At 43.1% G+C, this 21,209-nt stretch overlaps 1 protein-coding gene across 1 annotated transcript; it reads right to left on the bottom strand.

The window, feature by feature from the left end:
• Positions 1 to 433: 433 nt before the first annotated feature.
• Positions 434 to 18,166, bottom strand: ATP6V1E1 (ATPase H+ transporting V1 subunit E1). Its single transcript, XM_073320001.1, has 9 exons — positions 18,037 to 18,166; positions 14,181 to 14,246; positions 12,271 to 12,380; positions 11,288 to 11,354; positions 7,441 to 7,530; positions 3,496 to 3,564; positions 2,883 to 2,977; positions 1,844 to 1,931; positions 434 to 988 (listed from the first exon to the last, which is right to left on the bottom strand). Exons 1-9 carry the CDS (start codon positions 18,067 to 18,069, stop codon positions 926 to 928), a joined length of 681 nt encoding a protein of 226 aa, XP_073176102.1. The 5' UTR covers positions 18,070 to 18,166; the 3' UTR covers positions 434 to 925.
• Between the last annotated feature and the right edge of the window lie 3,043 nt (positions 18,167 to 21,209).

Genomic DNA, 21,209 nt, shown 5'->3' with positions numbered 1-21,209 from the left:
TCTGGGTTGGGCAGTGGGTCTCTGCAGCTGAGCTCTGGGTAGGGGGAGTATTAACTCTCTACTCCTGGGGAAATTTGTGTGTCTCTGTATGGTTAGACATACTTGCTGACAAATATTTTGAAATAAGTTACCAAAATAACTGAAACTAGTGTTATTTTGACAACTTTTGCAGAATTTAATTTTTTGGTGCAGAATTCCCCAGGAGTATTTTAATATCTTTCTCCTATAAAGCTCTCTACATAGGAATCAGGACACAGACTTCAACTCAAGTGTGCTAAATTGAGAGTTAGCAAGTACTTACAGACAGAAGATCCTGTTAGAACTGGTGATGTACTTAGCTGTTGACCTAGAATCCCTACCCAACCTCCTCTAGTTACTCTGGAGTCACAGCATGCTGGACAGTGCACTCCATACACACACACACACACACACACTCCTTTTTATTTTTAATAAATTAAGTAGTACAGGCTCAGACTTTACTCACATATACAGAACAGAAAACTCTGGGCCTGACCAAGCAAAAAAGCTACACTTCTCGCCCAGGGAAGGGTTGCATGCCCTCTGTATAACAGAACACTGAAAAGCCCTTAACTGGAAAGGTTGCTTCGATGGGCAGCATAGTACTTCACAATCACTAATCTTACTATAGCCACAGGAGTGCAAGACAAGCCAAGAGCCCAACTGCATTCATTCTCCAGTGTCACTTCTGGACGGGTTGGTCTTCACCTTATTTTGATTAATACATTGTAACCACTTGATAAGTCAGGCAAAGCGCAGCAGGTATGCAAAATTATGCCACCGAAGAACACACATTGGACAACACATTATAGCATTGAAAAAGGTACTTTTAGGGTTTAAATGAATAGATGCTTTTTTGCATCTCTCCTCAATATGGCAGTGGAACAGATTCCACTTTCCCTCAGGCTTAGTCCAAAAACTTCCTGTTGGCATTGGCACCAAAGAGTGCCCCTCGGATTTCTGGCATCATCTGTTGAGAGAGCAGGTGCACCAGTTAGAGGCACAGTAATAAATACTAAAATAGTTAAGCACTAACAGCAACTTAATATGCACAAAAGTTAAGAAATCCTAAACTGCAGGTCCATGCTGGAGACATGAACGAATAGAGTATTTCTGTCAGTGCAGTCAACTCTTTAGGGGATGTACAAGTTCACCTGCCAGATACTGGTGGTACTTTCTCACTGGGAGCAGACTGTAATCACTAACACAGTTGCAGCCTGAGCCAGAGGGACTCACCTGTTAAGCTCAGGCATGCGATCACCCCATCTAGTGCAAATCATATTCAAAAGACTAATGCAGATAATGGGAGGTCTATATTGCCAAAACCAAGATTCACTGGAGGCATGGTGGGGTTGCAAGGTCTTCCTTCTACACTGGACTTTAGAAGATTCTCACACTGACTCAGAGTGGGTCTCTCTATTGGCCCACATACTGCCACTAGCAGTAGAGCTTTATGAACACCATCTATTTTTGTACTATTCAGTAACAGGATCTTTTAATGCAGTTTGGTTCTTTAGAGACTTAGTCTTTCAATAGTCTAACTTCTCAAGAACCTAGCCGAGCATAAAACTCTGAAGAGAGGATGCTAGCAGAGATGTGCTCCTCCCCAAACTCCATACAACCCGCTGGAATGTTTAATTTTCAAGTCTACTTTTTGCAACCCTTTGCTTGTCATCCATCTAAAGAGACCTGATCCCATAATAAGTTACTTTGAAGATTAAGAGGATGATTGAGACTAAGGGATGCTGACTTCAAGATGAAGCTTTTCACCTTACCAACGAAGACTGAGTAGGGAGGGATCCAACTCCCTCTTTCCCAAACTCACCTGCTGGGCTATGAGATCCAGTCTGCTTTCCAGGGTATTGGAAACCTTGATTTTACCATCACTGTTATAGATCTCAACACCTCCAGCACTAGAGAGAAAACAGACATTACAATAGACCTCAGCCTGACAAAAAGCCACTCTCCCAAACAACTGCTAGAATGTGTGTCAAAGGGATAAATCAACAGAAGTGTGTGGCCTCCTTTCTGCCTTTAAATGGACTCCAATCTTACTCCCATTACACTGGAAGCTAAAATAACCTGATGAAGAGAAAGACAGCCCTAACAATGGGCAGAGCATCCTAATGGGTAACAATCATCACCACCTAGCGTTTTAAGGATAGAGGGGATGTGTGGAGATTTTAGGTATGAAAAATGATTGACTGAAGTAGCCAGCTGAGCCTCCTCTCCACTACCCAATAAATATAAATTAGGCTACGAGGGTTAGTTTTCAGATTTTGGGACAAGAGGCAATGTACTATACAGATACCTTTAGAAGTGTTATTTCTTGTACCATTTATAGCTCTATGCAACAAGTTTGTTAGATCTTAACTTGAGTGCATCATTCAAGTGTTCTTTTCTATGTTACAGAACCAGTTTTCTGACAGTTTTGGAGGACAAAGCTTATCAGTGGGAAACGTATAACCCACACATTCCCCCTCACAACTTTGTTCTTTGCTTTATGTTGAACCTTAAACTTGGGCTGCACTTGCATGCCTTTCACCTCTAACAGACTGAGAAGTTATACTGAGTTACCAACTGCTGTTGCCTAGACCAAACATTCCCCTGTGCTGTGAATTGGTTTGGGGAATGCAGCCAGATAACTATCATCTTTAGTTGCCTGGGAAACGGCACAGCAGGCAAGAGGACAGAAATTCAGTGTCAGGAGGAGTCAACTCCCACTAACTAGTGGCAGATGTGCCCTCAGGGGTACCCCTTTTGCCATTTCCCATAAGAGACATTTCAGACTCCCTCAACCGTTAACAGTGCATTGAATCTCCAGCAAGTTACTACCCAGCACTAAAAGCTACTGTATTCCTTACATATCTTCTGGCAGGAATGTTTGCTGGTCAATGTGAACATCAATGTCTTTTTTGGTAGCAGCTTTGTAGATGGGAATGCTCTTCTGTACAGCAGCCTAGAACACAACAGATATCCCACTTCAGGCCAGAGATTTGAAAGACACATGGAGTCCGCTGCGAGTATTGCACAGAACTGATGGCTACTTAGTCTGCATTAGTGGAACAGGCATGGAGGGGAAATAATCAATTAGATGCCACAATCTCATTCATTAGTTCAGCCTCTCCAGGAAGGTGGTGCTGTAGGAAAAATGGCTGTGGCCTAACTACTTTCTAACACATTTACTCCTCCCTTTGAATCTTGAACCAGAAGCAGCTGCCATCATTCTTTATATTATGGCAGTACCTAAAGTTTGCTAGGTGCTTTTCAAACAGAGGAAGACACTCCCCAACCTGAAAAGCATAGTGCAAGAGATGAGGTATTCACAACAGAAGTGTTTCACTTGGTAGTGAATCGCCCCAGCCCCACTGCCTTATGATCTTGCCAGACAGGTTCCAAGCAGAACACCTTTGCAGTCACAATCCCTGGCTTTGTTTTTGGAGACATTTTATGCTACTGTAGCCAGAACCCCCTTACCTTAACCATAGAGAGATCCTGTTTCCGGCAACGGACATTCAGTCTGGGCTCAAGCAGCTGGTAGAAACCCTATGAGAGAGATAACTATAGTAAGAGGAGATAAAAGGAAACTCCCATCATCTTATAATTGATTCATCAGCTCCTGTCATTTTCTGGGGTTAGTTATAAGACTAAGCAACTTTCTGCCATTACTTATTTCATACAGTGAAGATAAAAGTTCATTGGTTACAAGTCCCCCTTGTACTGTCATTCTGAAATAGGGCTGGCTATGGATTACTGGGAAACCCACAGTAACCAATGGTTTTGTTTATGCAAGAAATAAATAATCCTAATTTTTGGGGTGCAATGGCAACTAAATCTGGACAATACTGAGGGTTGGTTGAGAAGAATGAGAAAAGGCAGGCTAAGAGTCAATAGTCACAGATTAGGCTGAGCAAATATGCAACTTCTAGTTAAGGCCTGCAGCAGTATTTGGTCTCTGAACAGATACCACCAACTGTGCCAAAATGTTACAGGAATAAGAGGACAGTAGTATAAGATGGAGGAAGCTTTTGGAAAGTATAGGGGACAATTTCCTGGTGCAAGTGCTGGAGGAACCAACAAGGGGCAGAGCTCTTCTCGACCTGCTGCTCACGAACAGGGAAGAATTAGTAGGGGAAGCAAAAGTGGATGGGAACCTGGGAGGCAGTGACCATGAGATGGTCGAGTTTAGGATCCTGACACAAGGTACAAAGGAGAGCAGCAGAATATGGACCCTGGACTTCAGAAAAGCAGACTTTGACTCCCTCAGGGAACTGATGGGCAGGATCCCCTGGGAGAATAACATGAGGGGGAAACAGAGTCCAGGAGAGCTGGCTGTATTTTAAAGAATCCTTATTGAGATTGCAGGAACAAACCATCCCAATGTGTAGAAAGAATAGTAAATATAGCAGGCGACCAGCTTGGCTTAACAGTGAAATCCTTGATGATCTTAAACACAAAAAAGAAGCTTACAAGAAGTGGAAGATTGGACAAATGACCAGGGATGAGTATAAAAATATTGCTCAGGCATGCAGGAGTGAAATCAGGAAGGCCAAATAACATCCCTTGCTAGCTGCAACTCCAAGTGTTAAGAGTAACAAGAAGGGTTTCTACAGGTATGTTAGCAACAAGAAGGTGGTCAGGGAAAGTGTGGGCCCCTTACTGAATGAGGGAGGCAACCTAGTGACAGAGGATGTGGAAAAAGCTAATGTACTCAACGCTTTTTTCATCTCTGTCTTCACGAACAAGGTCAGCCCCCAGACTACTGCACTGGGCAGCACAGTACGGGGAGGAGGTGACCAGCCCTCTGTGGAGAAAGAAGTGGTTCAGGACTATTTAGAAAAGCTGGACAAGCACAAGTCCATGGGGCCAGACGCAGTGCATCCGAGGGTGCTAAAGGAGTTGGCGGACGTGATTGCAGAGCCATTGGCCATTATCTTTGAAAACTCATGGCGATCGGGCGAGGTCCCGGATGACTGGAAAAAGGCTAATGTAGTGCCCATCTTTAAAAAAAGGGAAGGAGGAGGATCCGGGGAACTACAGGCTGGTCAGCCTCACCTCAGTCCCTGGAAAAATCATGGAGCAGGTCCTCAAGGAATCAATGCTAAAGGACTTCAAGGAGAGGAAAGTGATCAGGCAGAGTCAGCATGGATTCACCAAGGGCAAATCATACCTGACTAACCTAATTGCCTTCTATGTTGAGATAACTGGCTCTGTGGACGAGGGGAAAGCAGTGGACATGTTATTCCTTGACTTTAGCAAAGCTTTTGATACAGTCTCCCACAGTATTCTTTCCAGCAAATTAAAGAAGCATGGGCTGGATGAATGGACTACAAGGTGGATAGAAAGCTGGCTAGATCATTGGGCTCAACGGGTAGTGAGCAATGGCTCTATGTCTAGCTGGCAGCTGGTATCAAGCAGGGTGCCCCAACGGTCAGTCCTGTGGCTGGTTTTGTTCAGTATCTTCATTAATGATCTGGAGGATGGTGTGGACTGCACCCTCAGCAACTTTGCAGATGACACTAAACTGGGAGGAGTGGTAGATATGCTGGAGGCTAGGTATAGAATACAGAGGGACCTAGACAAATTAGAGGATTGGGCCAAAAGAAATCTTATGAGTTTCAGCAAGGACAAGTGCAGAGTCTTGCACTTAGGAAGGAAGAATCCCATGCACTGCTACAGACTAGGGACCGAGTGGCTAGGAAGCAGTTCTGCAGAAAAAGACCTAGGGGTTACAGTGGACGAGAAGCTGGATATGAGTCAACAGCGTGCCCCATTGCCAAAAAGGCTAATGGCATTTTGGGCTATATAAGTAGGAGCATTGCCAGCAGATCAAGGCACATGATCATTTCCCTCTATTTGGCATTGGTGAGGCCTTACCTGGAGTACTGTATCCAGTTTTGGGCCCCACACTATGAAAAGGCTGTGGAAAAATTGGAAAGAGTCCAGCGGAGGGCAACAAAAATGATCAGGGGGCTGGAGCACATGACTTTGAGGAGAGGCTGAAGGAACAGGGATTATTTAGTCTGCAAAAGAGAAGAATGCGGGAGGGATTTGATAGCTGCTTTCAACTATCTGAAAGGGGGTTCCAAAGAGGATGGATCTAGACTGTTCTCAGTGGTAGCAGATGAAAGAACGAGGAGTAATGGTCTCAAGTTGCAGTAGGGGAGGTTCAGGTTGGATATTAGGAAAAAACTTTTTCACTAGGAGGGTGGTGAAGCACTGGAATGGGTTACCTAGGGAGGTTGTGGAATCTCCTTCCTTAGATGTTTTTAAGGTCAGGCTTGACAAAGCCCAGGCTGGGATGATTTAGTTGGGGATTAGGTCCTGCTTTGAGCAGGGGGTTGGACTAGATGACTTCCTGAGGTCCCTTCCAACCCTGATATTCTATGAGACCAAGACTTCTGACCAAGACAAACGTTCATTCCAAAAGACAGAGAGGTTGGGTCATCCAGTGTGTAAGTGAACAGCAACAGGCAGGGCCTGACAGTAAGTCAGGCAATTAGAAGTACACTATTGATCCCTGCTATGGAGTAAAGCAGCTTACAGGTTTCAAGGCACCCTCAACATTGAGGGGTCTGAGTGTGGCAACAGGAAAGAACAAGACTTGGAAGAACAAGACTGTTAGACTGCAGAGGAGAAAACTAGAATCACACTTTAAAGAGTTCCTAGCAAAAGGACATGGGGTAATATTTATGACAAGTTCTTGTACTAGAGCAGTTGCCCGTGGTGGCCACTATAGTTGAGGTACAAGTTTCCATTAAAACCCTTACTTGTATTTGCAAGAATTCCAAAAGTAAAACTTACGGGGCTAAAAAAGCCTGAAGTGGAATGTTTAGCCATACATGTAGTTTAGGGGAACAGCACCTATTACAGACAGACGTCTCACACCACAGAAAAAAACTGCTCAAAGCTACAGCCATACAAGTCTAGATTTGGTATAAAATTTGGAATGAAAACAGACAGGACCGTGCACTTTCCTAAACTTTGTGGGGGGGGGGGGGGAGGAGAGGAGGAGGAGAGCTTTTCCAGAGTGTGCATTTGAAAAAGGAGCTCATCCTGAGTATGCGCAGTAGAAACTCGAGATGTGCACATCTCTCCTGAAATGTGCACTCCTGAGCTGTGCTCACTTAAGGACAGCTTAAGACTCAGCAGTTATATTGTGTTTTGTGACTGTGACACTATTGTTTCTCTCATATTCAGATGAAAGTGCTCAAGAATTTAAGCTTTCTGCATCCCACCCCTCTCTTCCCAATCTCAAATACACTGGGGCCTTGTGAGCGAAGATTGGGGAGTATAGTGAAAGTGGCAGTTTTAAAAATGCCCATTCAAGGTAGTCTCCAAACAGCAGCAGTACTCCTACAGAGGGTTTGTGTTTGCAGCTAGGGATGCAGTCAGCCTTTTACTACGGCTTGAGTATTTTACCTGTAGAACCAGTCCATCCAGCAGTATCTGGTACCTGGCAGCATCCTTCACTACCTTGGCAAGTCTCTGCTTGGCCTCAGCCAGCAAATCCTACAGAAAGAAGAGATCAGGTCAGCAAAGTCCCCCTGTTTGTCCGTTTTGTTCTATGCCTACCATCCTCCTGTACTCTTAGTGTAGTTATGCACCCTGCCAAGAAGCAAGCTTACAGTGCAGCTGGTAATTCAGTCCAGACCCTCATCTCTGTGTGCACTGAGCAACAACTTTCACAAAAGGTTTTCTTTCCCCACTACCCTGTTCAGTACCCAAAGTGAATGTTAACTACGAATTCCTTTTTCTAGGCAAGGAAAAAATCATAGTACAGTAGAACTTCAGAGTTATGAACACCAGAATTACAAACTGACCAGTCAACCACACACACCTCATTTGGAACTGGAAGTACACAACTCAGGCAGCAGCAGAGACCCTTCACCCCCCAAAACTAATACAGTACTGTGTTAAAACTATCTACTACAAAAAAAAAAAAAAAAAGGGAAAGCAGTATTTTCCTTCTGCACAGTAAAATTTTAAAGCTGTATTAAGTCAATGTTTAGTTGTAAACTTTTGAAAGAACCACCAGAATGTTTTGTTCAGAGTTACGAACATTTCAGAATTACAAACAACCTCCATTCCCGAAGTGTTCATAACTTTGAGCTACTACTGTAGTAAAGGATTACATATCCACCAGCAATGCTTATTCAGTTCATTAATGCTATTCTAGCTGAATGAGCTACAGTTGTTTCTCCTACTGTCTGCTGCTTCAGTAGGACAGCAGATCATGGAGAACTGGTCTGAAGTCAACAAGATGAAAGTCAATAATGACAACTGCAAAGTACTGCACTTAGGAAGGAAAAAAATCAAATGCACAAATACAACACAGGGCTAGGCAGCAGCACTGTGGAAGAGGAACTTAAGAGTTATAGTGGATCACAAATTGAATGAACCAGCGTATGCTATTGTAAAAACAAAAAAAACCACAAATTGACATTTAGGGATGTATTAACAGAAATGTCATATTAATGCAATGTGAGGTAATTGTCCCATTCTACTAAGCACTGGTGAGGCGTTGGCTGGAGAACTGTATCCAGTTTTGGGCACCGTACTTTAAGAAAGAGTGGGCAAACTGGAGAGTCCAGAGGAAAGCAACAAAAATGGCAAGAGGTTTACAAAATCTGACCTATTAAGAATTGGGGACATTTAATCTAAAGAGAAGAAAAGACTGAGGGGAAGCCATAAGTATTAAAATATGTAAAAGTATGTCACAAAGAGGATGGTGATCAATTGTTCCCCATGGCCACCAAGGGTAGGATAAGAAGTAATCAGCTTAGTTTGGAGCAAAGATGATTTAGGTTTGCTATTAAGGCTAATTAATTTATTGCTATTAAGGCTAATCTAATTAATTATTAAGGCTAGTAAAACACTGGAACCAGGTTACCTAGGGAGATTGTCGAATCCCCATCACTGGAAGATTCTAAGAACAGATTAGACAAAACACTGGTCAGGGATGGTCTAGGTACAAATTATTGCCACTAGGCTGGGACGGAATTGACAGGGTGATATCTTGAGGTCCCTTCCAGCCCTACATTTCTATGATATACTGCAGGCTGCCTTAGAGAGCAATCAACTACAACTTTTTTCCCTTCCCCAAAATTGTATGGAAATCCTTCACATGCAAAATGTAAATCTGCAGAGTGATCATAACGTTCTAGAACTGGCCAGGTAGAAGACTCCAGCCTCGGAGAATAGTACTGTCTACTATGTGACATTAAATTTAGACTGAATTCAGTACCAAGGAATAGCAGTATTTTTTGAGTGCTCAACTGGCTGTCTTCACTTTTGAGAAGTTAGATACTCTAAGATAAGGTAATCAAAGCAGCATAGCACATCCTAAACATGGCTGAAGGGAGACTAATTATTTTCACAGCCCAGATCCCTGTTCCATTATTAATTTTTAATAGCTCCTAGTGTCCTGTTTTCATTAATAAAAATAGATACTTTGTTCATCTATTGAAAGAGCTCAAACAAGTATGGCTGTGGACCTCTATTTGTGTGTTGTAAATTATGTAAAATGCTGCATCTGTCAATGTCCATGTAAATTTTGACATTAAAGTCTGGATCCTCTGTTCTGAGGCAACAGAGCATCAAGTCTTACTTCACAGAGGTCCTTCACCCTATTTTAGAGTCCACGTTTAAGGATTTCTGCTGCTGCCCTGTTATTCTGCTCCCATCTACCATATCATCTCCCTTCCAAATATGCTTTCCTCTTTTCCTCAAAAAAATAAAATATCCTAAAGTTTCGATCCGAGTACAGTCTCCCCCCGAACTGAAACGTTATGGTACGTATATCAGTAGACAACCCCATGATGTCCTGTTGTAGCCTTTAAAACAGAAGCAGGGAAATACCGACACAAGTGATTTCATGGGGCAGGAAAGTCTGTCTTGATAAACAAGAGTGTGTATTATGTTTTGAATGCTAGAGTATTAACAAGACCATCCCAAGTTCCCCTCACTGTCAAACCTAGTTATGCCTTCTGCCCTAGAATCCAGAAATTCTGGAAGTGCCCATCCCTTACTGGCCAGCCTTTCGGAGACCACGTAACAACAAGGTAAGACTGAGCTAGTACAATAGGACTTGAAATACTTTAAAACGAGGAAGGAAATGTCTTATGCACCATTCAGAAGCATGTGACTGAGTCAGCTCAAAGCATGGTCAGGGAAGAGATTATTCAACATAGATAGTTTCACAATGGAGTTAACTCTTTCCTCACCCTTCTCCTCTAAATAAACAGTATTAGAAATCTCACCAAATTCACAATGGTTGACAAATGTGGCACTAGGATGAAAGAATCAATCTATGCTGATACTCCCTCCTACCAAATCCTTTTTCAGAACAGTGTTGTGAACAAGCAATACTACGATGGTATTTTATTCTTGATTTCTGTAGTTCTCACAAACAGGACTATCTGATAGCTCAGCAGCACCACCTAGTATTTGAAACACACAAAAGTGTGCCTCAGAACAGGACAAGGGACTTTACATATTGTGTGATTGGTAGATTATGCTCACGGAAGCTATAACGGAGGCCTTTCGTAACATTGGAGTATGGCTACTGTTATTCATAGTGAATGTAACCATTATCTATGACAAGATGAGTACAGGGGTTATAAGTCTTCATGCTCCCAGGAAAAAAACGGTCCACCAAACAGACCAAGAGGAAAGCATTTCCATCCACCCTGGGCCACTGTTAGAGACAATCAGTCCACTATGTGGATTTTTCTGGTAGTATTTATTTACAGGAAGTGCTTACCAAGCTTGCTGAAGCCCAGCCATTCAGTATCACTGCATACATTAAGTTCTAGTTGCCTGAAGCAACTCGGCATTTTGTGGGCCTCTTGTCACCCAGTTACTTCCTCTTTTTGCACTTGGTTGTGTAGGAGATGTTTCCCATTCTGTGAATAAAGATCAGCTGCTGTCCTAGGCTGAACTCAATCGCAGACTGCAACTGAGATTCCTGGCAGACAGATATATCTTCCCTAAACAGCAAAGTGTAGCTGTGAAAACACAATACTAGTGTATGCTAGAAAAGCCTGACTTCACATGTACAGAAGGCCACCACCTAAGAATGGTTTTTAAAGACAGCTAGCAAAGCCATTTTTTTAAGTCTATGTATGCTTCAAGTACACATCTCATTGGATCACTTAAAAAAACAAAACCAAACCAGATGCTTGTTTAATGGTTGGATCCGGTAATTCCTTAACTTTCAATGGGGAGAATCCCCTGTCCCTTTACTATAGAGGCAATATATACTCACTGCAATAAGGTCGTCTCTTGCCTTGAGGACCTTCAGTCTTGCCTGATTCATCAGGTTGGACATCTGACTGCAAGTTGCATGGAAAAATTGAATCAGTGCATCAAGCTTTAGATGGCAATAGAGGTGCAGCAAATATTTTAACAGCATGCTTTACATGTTAGAGTGACACAGTATGTGCTGAACGCAAGCCCATTCACTTATTTGAATCTGCTTCAAAAGCAGCTATGATAAATTCCTCACTTACTATAAAAGCCATCCTCCATTGAATTTGCACAAGTGATAACAAAACCAGAAAAACTACTCAAGAGAAATTAGCCACCAAGACCAGAACGGATAGAATTAGGTGTGCCAGCGATGGAGCAGGACAGAGCATAAAGAGTTTGTTAGATATCTATTATCCAAAGTAACACAAAAGACCCCTCCACCACATCAGCTGTTCTCTTTAGGTGTTATCCCTGAACTTTGCATGGGACTATTTAGAATTAGCCTCTGGCTGATGTATCTGAAGCTTGCCAGCAAGGCCCCTCATGTACTCTCAGCTGCTGGAAGGAGAAGTTTTCTCTTCCCTACCTGACCACAAACCATTCCAGAATCTCTCAATTGGGGAAGAGCTGGAGTCTACTATTACCTATCCACTCTCTAGCCTCAATTTATTGGGACCGGTTTTCCTGTAAGGAGTTCCAATGCCTGGTCAGCTTCACTTTGCTTCTGCAAGAGTTGCCAATTTTGATGTGTTTGGGAAAGCTGTAAACAGTAGCAGCAGTGTGTCTGCAGATTCAGGACGATTACAGTGCCTCAGTCCACATTAAAATTTTCTTCTCAACGGTAAGGATTTAAACCTTTTTTCATATGTGACAATTCACATTCTGCAGAAATGTTTAGCTACGTCACCTGCACTTGCCGGCAAAAGATTGTTTGTGTATCGCTGGCAAGCTGCTGATTTTTCAAGCCCTGTAGCAGGCCAGGCTGCCTAAGCGACTTACATTTTCTTCTGTTGTTCAATTTGTTTTTCCTTCTTTTCATAGTACTCCATGATTTTCAGTCTCTGTGTCTGCACCAGGCGACCCTTCTCAATGTTGAACTCTTCTTCTGCCTACAGAGAAAGTCACACAGTTGAAATTGAGGCTGACTCCATAAACTTTCACTTCACTAAATTAAAGGCTAGGTGATGAGACTCAAGGTACTAATTAAGCAAAGCATTTAAGTATGTACCTTAAATCTCACTGAAGCCAGTGAGATTTAAGCACGTTCTTTGCTGAACTCGGGCCTTACTAATTGCTGCTCAGTTAATCTGATCACTACAATATCCTTGTTTGCCACCTATCATTTGCTTTCCTGAAATAGGGATGATATACAAGTTTCAAGTATCAGCTAGTGAGCAAAGACTAGTAGGCTAACTGGGAGTAACCAGAAGTCCAGTCCAGGACACTTGTTCCGTCTGAACTCTAGAATTGGTGTCATCTTTGACTGCAGCAGTAAAGGAGATGGGAGAGATTCTGAAAGAATCACTAATTATAACTGTCAACTTAGCACAATTATTTATTGTTCTTTAACCACTTACCATTAATCCTTAAACGAGGATATACGTGGGAGGGAGCTACTGCTTTCTTAGAGCATGGTTGGTCCCCTCACATATGAAAACGTGGTAAAAGCTGCACACTATTTACAAATACCCAGCTACAAAAGTGTTGTGAATCCTGACTATTTACCCATACTTTGAGAAAAGCAATAGGGCCCATTTTAAATTTAAGAAATAAGAAAAAAAAAAAAAGCAATATATTTGCTCAGTCACTTTCCATAAGCATTTCTACCATGTAAACTACTGTGCTAAACTGATCATATTCACAATCTCATTTCAACAAGACATTGGTTATCACTCCAACAGATCCATACTTTAGACCAGTGGTTCTCAAACTTTAGTAGTGGTGACCCCTTTCACACAGCAAGCCTCTGAGTGCAACCCCTTGCTTACAAATTAAAAACACCTTTTTTTATATTAACACTATTATAAATGCTGGAGGTGAAGCAGGGTTTGGGGTGGAGGTTGACAGCTCGCGACCCCCCCCAGGTAATAACCTCACAGGGGTCACGACCCCCAGTTTGAGAACCCCTGCTTTAGACCTTCTTTTCCAATATGAACTGACATAATTGGCCCTGATGTGTAATGTAGTCAACCGCTAATGATTGATTAGTGGATCCTTACAACTTTGGCGTAACGCATTCCATTTTGTTAACGCAGAAGCGTTCATGCTTCCCCCCTTCTCCACACCCCCCCCATTTAAATCTATTTTGTGGTTCCTTAACATGGCTGCAAATCACAGCTCGCAATGGATTAACTGTCCTATTTTTATTTAGGAATAACCACACAAACTTACACCAAAAACAAGAAGTGAGAATTAAAACCAATTTAGTTATTTTGGTAAAAGTTTGTGTGTACACAAGTCCTAAGTAAAACAAATGTAGAAATGGGTCACATTCATCTCTGTAACTCCACTGAAGTTAGACAGACCAATTTAACCCACTATGTCTTATGCAAAATCCATGCTCACACTACCCTTAACTCCCCTGAAATATTAACAAATCAACATGTGATCTGGTGTACAAATGTGTTCACATCTAGGCATTAATAAAGGAGACTCTGGGTGAAAGGGCAGCTTCAGCTCAGTTCCCTTGATTGTATTAATTTGGCACAAACTAAAATATTTAACTTTAATCAGTAGTTAACTTGCTCCACATACAGGAATTATATGACAAAAAGTAAAGTAGCTTCTAGGAATATTGTAGAACTGTTTTTAATGATATGACTGGGAAGCAACTCAGAATATCAGATGCAATCCACCTCCTTTTGGAGTGCCTGACATTAAACCATCCAAATGGCTCTTTTTTTTGTTACCTTGGCATCTATTTCTTCAGCCTTTTCATTGGCTTCCTGCTCAATGAAAGCCATCATATGCTTGATCTGTAATAGAATGGACACAGTTAAATTCTGCTGGGAAGCACTTGCACGAGAAACAAACTTTTCCTTTGAACTCCACAATATTTCCATCCCCCCCACACCCAATCCCATCTCACAAACAACAGTGGCTCTTGTTTTCCTCCCACCTAACAAGCACACAAGTCACAAGAATTTAGAAGAGAAACATCCAGGGGATGGTTTAGACAGCGTTCCATCTAACACTTTCTCTGGATAGCATCAGCAGCACTTCCCTGGATTCTAAGTGTATTTAAAAAGTCGCGCAATAGTCTGTGGTGGGTGGGGAGGAACATAAAGTGCATTATGAACTGCTTCAAGGACCTGCATACATGAACCTTTCTAGCTAGAACTGTTTAAAAACAGTATTTGAGCTGTACATGCAACAGTCAGGGGACCAAGTTGCAATATGATTCCAATATGTATTGTAAACGTCACTGTTCTGTGACTGGGCTGGAAGTTCAGAGTAAAGCCCTGGACATGTTCAATAGCAGTCCCAACTACACTGCAACTTGAAACTATGTTGTAATCAACTCTGGGCAAGAGTATGCTAATCACTGAGTGGCCTATACTGTACAGATGGTTTCAGTATACAGATAGTAGTGAAGAGACTTTTCTTGGACAAGGCAAGCCACAGCAACATGCAGGAAGGATTCCCATTTACAGCGTCCTTTGTACACGACTATAAAATGCTTTACAGAGAAAAGGATCTGACTAGGAAGATAGGTAAACGTCTGCAGTAGAGCATGCGCTTCAGGGGACGAGGGGAAAGTGAAGTGACTCCATAGATGGAGAAGTTCAGACAGGTAGGCAGAACAAGTGGATGGAGTATGTTCTGAAAACCAAAACTACAATTCGGATTTAGATTCAGGGATTATATGACACCGAGTCATTAGGCCACAGCTTTCTAAAATCCTCTGAAGTCCAGAGCATAGGGCCCATCATAAAAGAAGGAAACACAGTCCTCCAGAGGAAAGTGATTCTGGCATGAATAGCGATTTTACCAATGGCCAGATCAAACCAAGGATGAACTCCGGCTTTGTTTCAGAGAGTAGAACTGGGAGTCGGTGGGGAGGGAAAGAGTTAGCGATTGAGTTAATTTTCAGATTTTAGGAGTCAAACTAAGCTGGACACAGAGTCTCTCAGTGGATTCAGAATATAAGGAGTTATCCCAATTTGGTCGTCTCTCCCAGCAGCGGGTATGTAGCATCATACTACTTGGCAGAATTAGTTCTGGCAGCACTAGAACTACATTGAGTGCCTCAAGAAACTCTGCCTCCTTACTCAGAGGATAAGAGAGAAATGATGTGACATTACAGAGTTTCCCCAGGTTGGCATCTCAGTAGCACATAGCATACTTTTTGATGTTTGCAGGGAATACTATTCCTGTGAACAGCTTGAGTTCCCAGACTGAGAGGATCAAAGGCTCATTTTGTTTTTTCCAGAATGCAGAGAACAAGATGGGACTTCCACATCTCTAAATAGTGTGAGTTTTAATAGGACATTTGGCAAACTTAGTTTTATTTTTGTGAAGAAGAGCTTAGTTTCTCCTAAAATTGATGGCCCTTGCCCAAGAGAGTTTCCTAGAGAAAGAAGGCTAGTAGATTATCCAAGAATTGTAATAGTCTTTGATTAAATTTCCACAGACAGTAGATAATATATTAAGTTAGCTTCAAAAGGGCTCTCTTACTATTCAACCAACTGCAACACAATTTTCAAACTACTGTCTACAGAACGAATCAAGTGTTGGTATTGCTGGGAAATAGTCAATGGGAAGGTCTCTTAAAAACTGAAAATATTGAGCATATTAAAAGTGATATGGTCAAACTGCTTCCTAGCTCTATCAGGGCCTATATGCCTGCTGACCTGTCATGCAGTTTACTGTGTTTTGCATTTTCAGTTAACATAAGGACAGGCTCATCCCCTACCTTTTAGCTGAAAAAAAATCCAATTACAGATATATTACAGTTGTTAGATTTGAATACAGAACAGAGCTCCAGTGTTAGGATCTATTGCCCTTCCAATGTCAAAGCTCACCCTTCAAGTTTAGTCCCACAGTGACTAACAGTGCCAGCTCAAGTTATGATAACTGCGAACATGCCAAAAAGTTTGGTTGTGCAAGTGAAGGTAGGGAGCTAAGGGAGGATCGCCAAAAGGCAAATAGGGATGCTAAGTTACTGTTTGTGTTCTCACTACACAGTGGTCCTTTGCCAATCAGATTTGCTGAATGAGAAGGGAAGAGATGCAGAAAGCGTTTATGGGAACTGAGAAGGAACTGCTGATCCTGCATCAAACCTGTATGATCTGCCCATCACTTGAGAGGAAAGTTCACTGACCAGCATTGACTGGATCTGTGCAATTTTCATCACCGTGCACCATTTGCAATTCAGGTCATACCAGTTTGTTATCAAGGACACTATTTACTGTCAATGAGAACAGTGTGTGTCCGGACTCAAAAGGACAGCCAGATAGCTTAAAAAGACAAGCCTTCAGTGGAAATTTACAAAGGAGCAGCACAATCTAAGCTCCTATAGTCAGACGACTGCTTTCCCTTCAGATCTGAAGTGCAAAAGTCATCAGACAGTTGAAGACTGTACACGCTCCAGGAGCCAGATTATAAGCAAGTACTGCTCAGCCATTATAATCAAATTCAAGTTTACACCTAATTTCTGTAGAAAAAAAATCTGATGTTATGTACAGACACCAGATGAGTGTTAGGGTGATCTGATACCTGCACAACAATATGATTAAAAAAAAAAAAAAAGATAATCCATGACCACTTTCATCATCTCTTGTTTTCAGAGGCCATCCAAATACTTTAGCAATCCCCCAGTCTGCTGTCAACACAGGAGCTTCCAATGCTACTGGGAGATGTGTTGAGCTTCCAATACAAAGTTTTGATTTTTTTTTAAAATTACATTGTTCAGTCTGCAGTCAAAGCCCCTTATCCACCAGCTAGCATGGGTATTATTCACAGGATTTTCCATTTTCTGTTTCTCCATGGTACAAGGCTGTCACTGTTCTTTCTTCGGCAACGACTCATTTAAATGGGGGAAGAGGGAGGTGTCTTACTCAGCTACCTTTGCTAGGAGTGTTGTAATAGGTTACCAATATCTTAAATATCAATAGCATTATCTCTGTCACCCCAGTCAGCAGGGCACGAGACAGCCTTTATTTTTGACGACTGCTGTTTTAATGAGAAGTTGTGTACCTTGAGAAAAAACACATGTCCACTTTGAATGGAGAGAGATAAACAAGCTTCTCTTCCTAACCCGGGCTTTGGTTATGAATGCGGTCTCTAAACTGTTGGGGGTGGCTAAAAGCCCCCTAGCCGTCTACCCCCACGGCCACTCAGGCCCCTAGCGCTTTCCAGCACCGACTGCACGGATGCGGCCAGCACCACCACCGAGGTAGCTGCTCCTAGCCCAGGTCCTGGTCACGGTGACGGCAGCGCGGCCAGGCGACGCAGCCCCCCCAGGGCAGGAAACGAGGGAGGATCCCACATCCCATGGGGAGACCTGGGGGGGGGGGGGGGATGCAGTGCCCCGCGGCCCCGAACGCTGCCCCCCAAAGCTCCCCAGGGCCTCGGACACCAGCAGCCCCAGGAACATGAAGCTGCCCCCGCCCCGTCACCGGGGCCCCGAGATCCGGGCATGGCCCCGGCAGAGCAGACGGGTCGGGGAGGAGCAGCTCTAGCAACGGACCCGAGGAAGAATCACGGCTGACCCCGCCCGAGCTGGGGCCGCCCTGGCCCCGAGGAGCGGGCCGGGCCCGGTACCTGTTTCTGGACATCGGCATCACTGAGCGCCATGGCCACGACGGGGAGAAGGGCGGCGGGTAACGGTGGCTGGGGTCCCTCCGGGCTCGTGAGGATCTGACGGAATCAAATCCGGGTCAGTCGGGTCACAGGTGGGGGGGGGGCTGCGTCACTCCAGCCCCGCCCACCACCGCCACCGCCCTGCGCCAATGGGAACCGAGACGCGGGGCGGCTTCGTGCGGCTCGCCGCGCATGCGCATCTGACTTGGTAACCCCATGGGGCTGGTCCCTGGCCTAGATACCAGCCCAAAAGGAGCCCGTCAGTGTTATGAGGTGACACAGCAGTGATGCCCCGTAACCCGGCTCCAGGGGGGGCTGCAGCGCCCAGCGTTGCTGTGTTAATCCCTTGCTCTATTTGGTGTTTTCCTTACAGCCCAAGCACCTGGAATGGTTTCACTACAGGAGAATTGCCGCTTTCATTAAAAAAAATTCCCAGGGTTATGGTTGCCAAAAAAAAGCTTGAAAACCTGACCTGAACATACCTGAAAAGACCCCAAACCAGAAGGCAAATAAAGAATCTCACATTATTTTGTACAGGTTTCAGAGGAACAGCCGTGTTAGTCTGTATTCGCAAAAAGAAAAGGAGTACTTGTGGCACCTTAGAGACTAACCAATTTATTTGAGCATGAGCTTTCGTGAGCTACAGCTCACTTCATCAGATGTTTACCGTGGAATAGCACTATTCAGTTACATATTGAATATCTGTCATATCCATACTTCTTCCTACATTTTGGTTTGTCTCTGGTTACTGAACATTTACAGTGCCTCAAACCAAATAATGTTCTGACACAAGCTAATCATCTTAACATCTAATGAAATAATAGCACAAGACATTATGGCAGCTATTTGAATGAATCTTTAACCTTTATGAAAGTTGTCAAGTCATTCAATACAGAAGAACATATTATACACAGATTTTTTTTTTAAAGTACAGGAGTTCCTAGTGTAGGAAGCAACTTGGACATTATGACATGATCACGTTTAAAGTAACTTCACAAAGAATCAGAACACTATTTTATTTAGTGTTGATTGTCCAAACAAAGTTTCCATACCTTACTCTCTCCTTGTACTTCATTTTAAAAAAAGATCCCAGACTTGTCATTATCTTCTTCTTTCTTAGCTCTCCAACAATTCTGTAAGCTATAACCTTACCTATGTGGACTGGATCGCAGACATGGAGTTACACTTCTTTTAAAGCTTCATTATTTCAAGTAACTTTTTTCTGCGGGATTTCCTAAAATCACTAACAGGTATACAATTGTCAAGATTACCAAATTTCCCACAAGAATTATTATCTAATTATATTTTTTTTTATCTTTTTCACTGTAACAGGTATGTGTACCACTGCTCTCTAGTGGATGGAATACGAAATGTTCTTGTGTGTGTAATCATAAACATATATACTGTACTGAGGACGGTTGCACCGACCAGACAGAGCGACCAGGTTGATGGCATTGCACCAGCCATCATGTAGTGAAGTTCCCAGATCTGGCTCAATCCTGCAAATCCACAAATCTCTGGAGAGGCCTCATGAGTGGCACTAGGTAAGGTCAGAACGTGTACCCCTTAGCATATCCCTAGTGAGTTTGAGAACACAGCGTGAGGGCGTGTTTTGTCCATCCAGGTGACATGGCTGACGAGTATGCAACACCACTTTTTAATAAAATGAGTGATTGAAGGAAGGACAGATCTCTACACAATTGTGACAGTTCACTCAAAGTCAAACCATTTTATACTCAGTATTTGGTGCTGACAGTGCACACGGAATGCCTTTAGCAGCTCCAAGTCTGCCTGTAAATTGTGTAAGAGAGAGAGACATTATGTTGCCACTTAGCGGCACAGTTTACAAACTATTTATTGAACTCTAAAAATGCTATATCTGTGGAAGTATGAACATTTAAGTGTTGGAGATCCGTCATCCTTTAGTCTCTGAAACCTATACAGGATATCAAGCCTAAAATTAGTGTACAAGCGTCTACAAGTTTGTGTGGGATGAAGACAAATTTGGGTCTTACATAGGCTTGCCACTTTTTCAACAACTGGCATAGTGTGATATTGTGGTATTTCTCCTAGTGCATGTCAACAAAAAGTAATCCTATATTTGCACAATTTCCTTATTTTGTATGAAAACATCGCCATGTGGAAAATGCATCTTCACAGCATAATATTTTCTAGGATATATTAGTGATTTGAGGCTGAGTAAGCTAAGGCCCTGTCTACACTACAAAGTTAAGTCGACTTATATGTAAGTCGACATCGAGCCTCTGATTTAAGCAAGTTGATCTTGTGTGTCTACACAATGCTCATTGTGTTGGCGGAGTGCATCCTCACTAGCAGGGCTTGCATTGACACATGGAGCACTGCACTGTGGGTAGCTATACCACAGTGCACGTAGCCAATTTGGCGTTGGGCTTGCAATGCCTTATGGGACCAAAACATTGGTGCAGGTGGTTATGGGCACATGGCATTAGCATCCCATGACGCATTTACCTTCCTTCCTCCCTGGAATCAACGTCAAACAAACCAAGCCTTTTTCGCAAGCCTGGGTTACCCACATCGATGCCATAACATGATAAGCATGGATCCCACTCAGCTGTACACTGTTGTTGTGAGCATTACAAACACCTCACGCCTTATCCTTATTTATACAGCCGATACAGGAGCCGCCGTGCAAAACAGTGTGATGCCACACGAGCAGCTCTGATGGAAGATATAGAGCGGAGCAATTCGCAGTTGCTGGTGACAGTCACACATCACCTTGACATGGTATAGCACTCTTTCTGGGCCCAGGAAACAAGCATTGACTGGTGGGACCACATTGTTATGCAGCTATTGGATGATGAGCAGTGGCAGCAGTACTTTTGAATGTGTAAGGCCACTTTCCAGGAACTGCGTGAATTGCTTTCCCCAGCCCTGAAACGCAGCAATACTAAAATGAGAGCCACTCTGACAGTGGAGAAATGAGTAGTGATAGCTCTGTTGAAGCTTGCAACGCCAAACTGCTACTGGTCAGGGGGGCTTCAATTTGGAGTGGGTAAATCTACTGTGGGATCTGTTGTGATCCAAGTTTGCAGGGCTCCCAGGGCTCATGAAGCTGTACACTGGCAGCCTGGACAACAGTAAGGACTGGTTCA

The sequence above is a fragment of the Lepidochelys kempii genome, chromosome 1 (assembly GCF_965140265.1).
Source record: "Lepidochelys kempii isolate rLepKem1 chromosome 1, rLepKem1.hap2, whole genome shotgun sequence".
NCBI lineage: Eukaryota > Metazoa > Chordata > Testudines > Cheloniidae > Lepidochelys > Lepidochelys kempii.
This window is presented reverse-complemented; position numbering and strand designations above follow the sequence as displayed.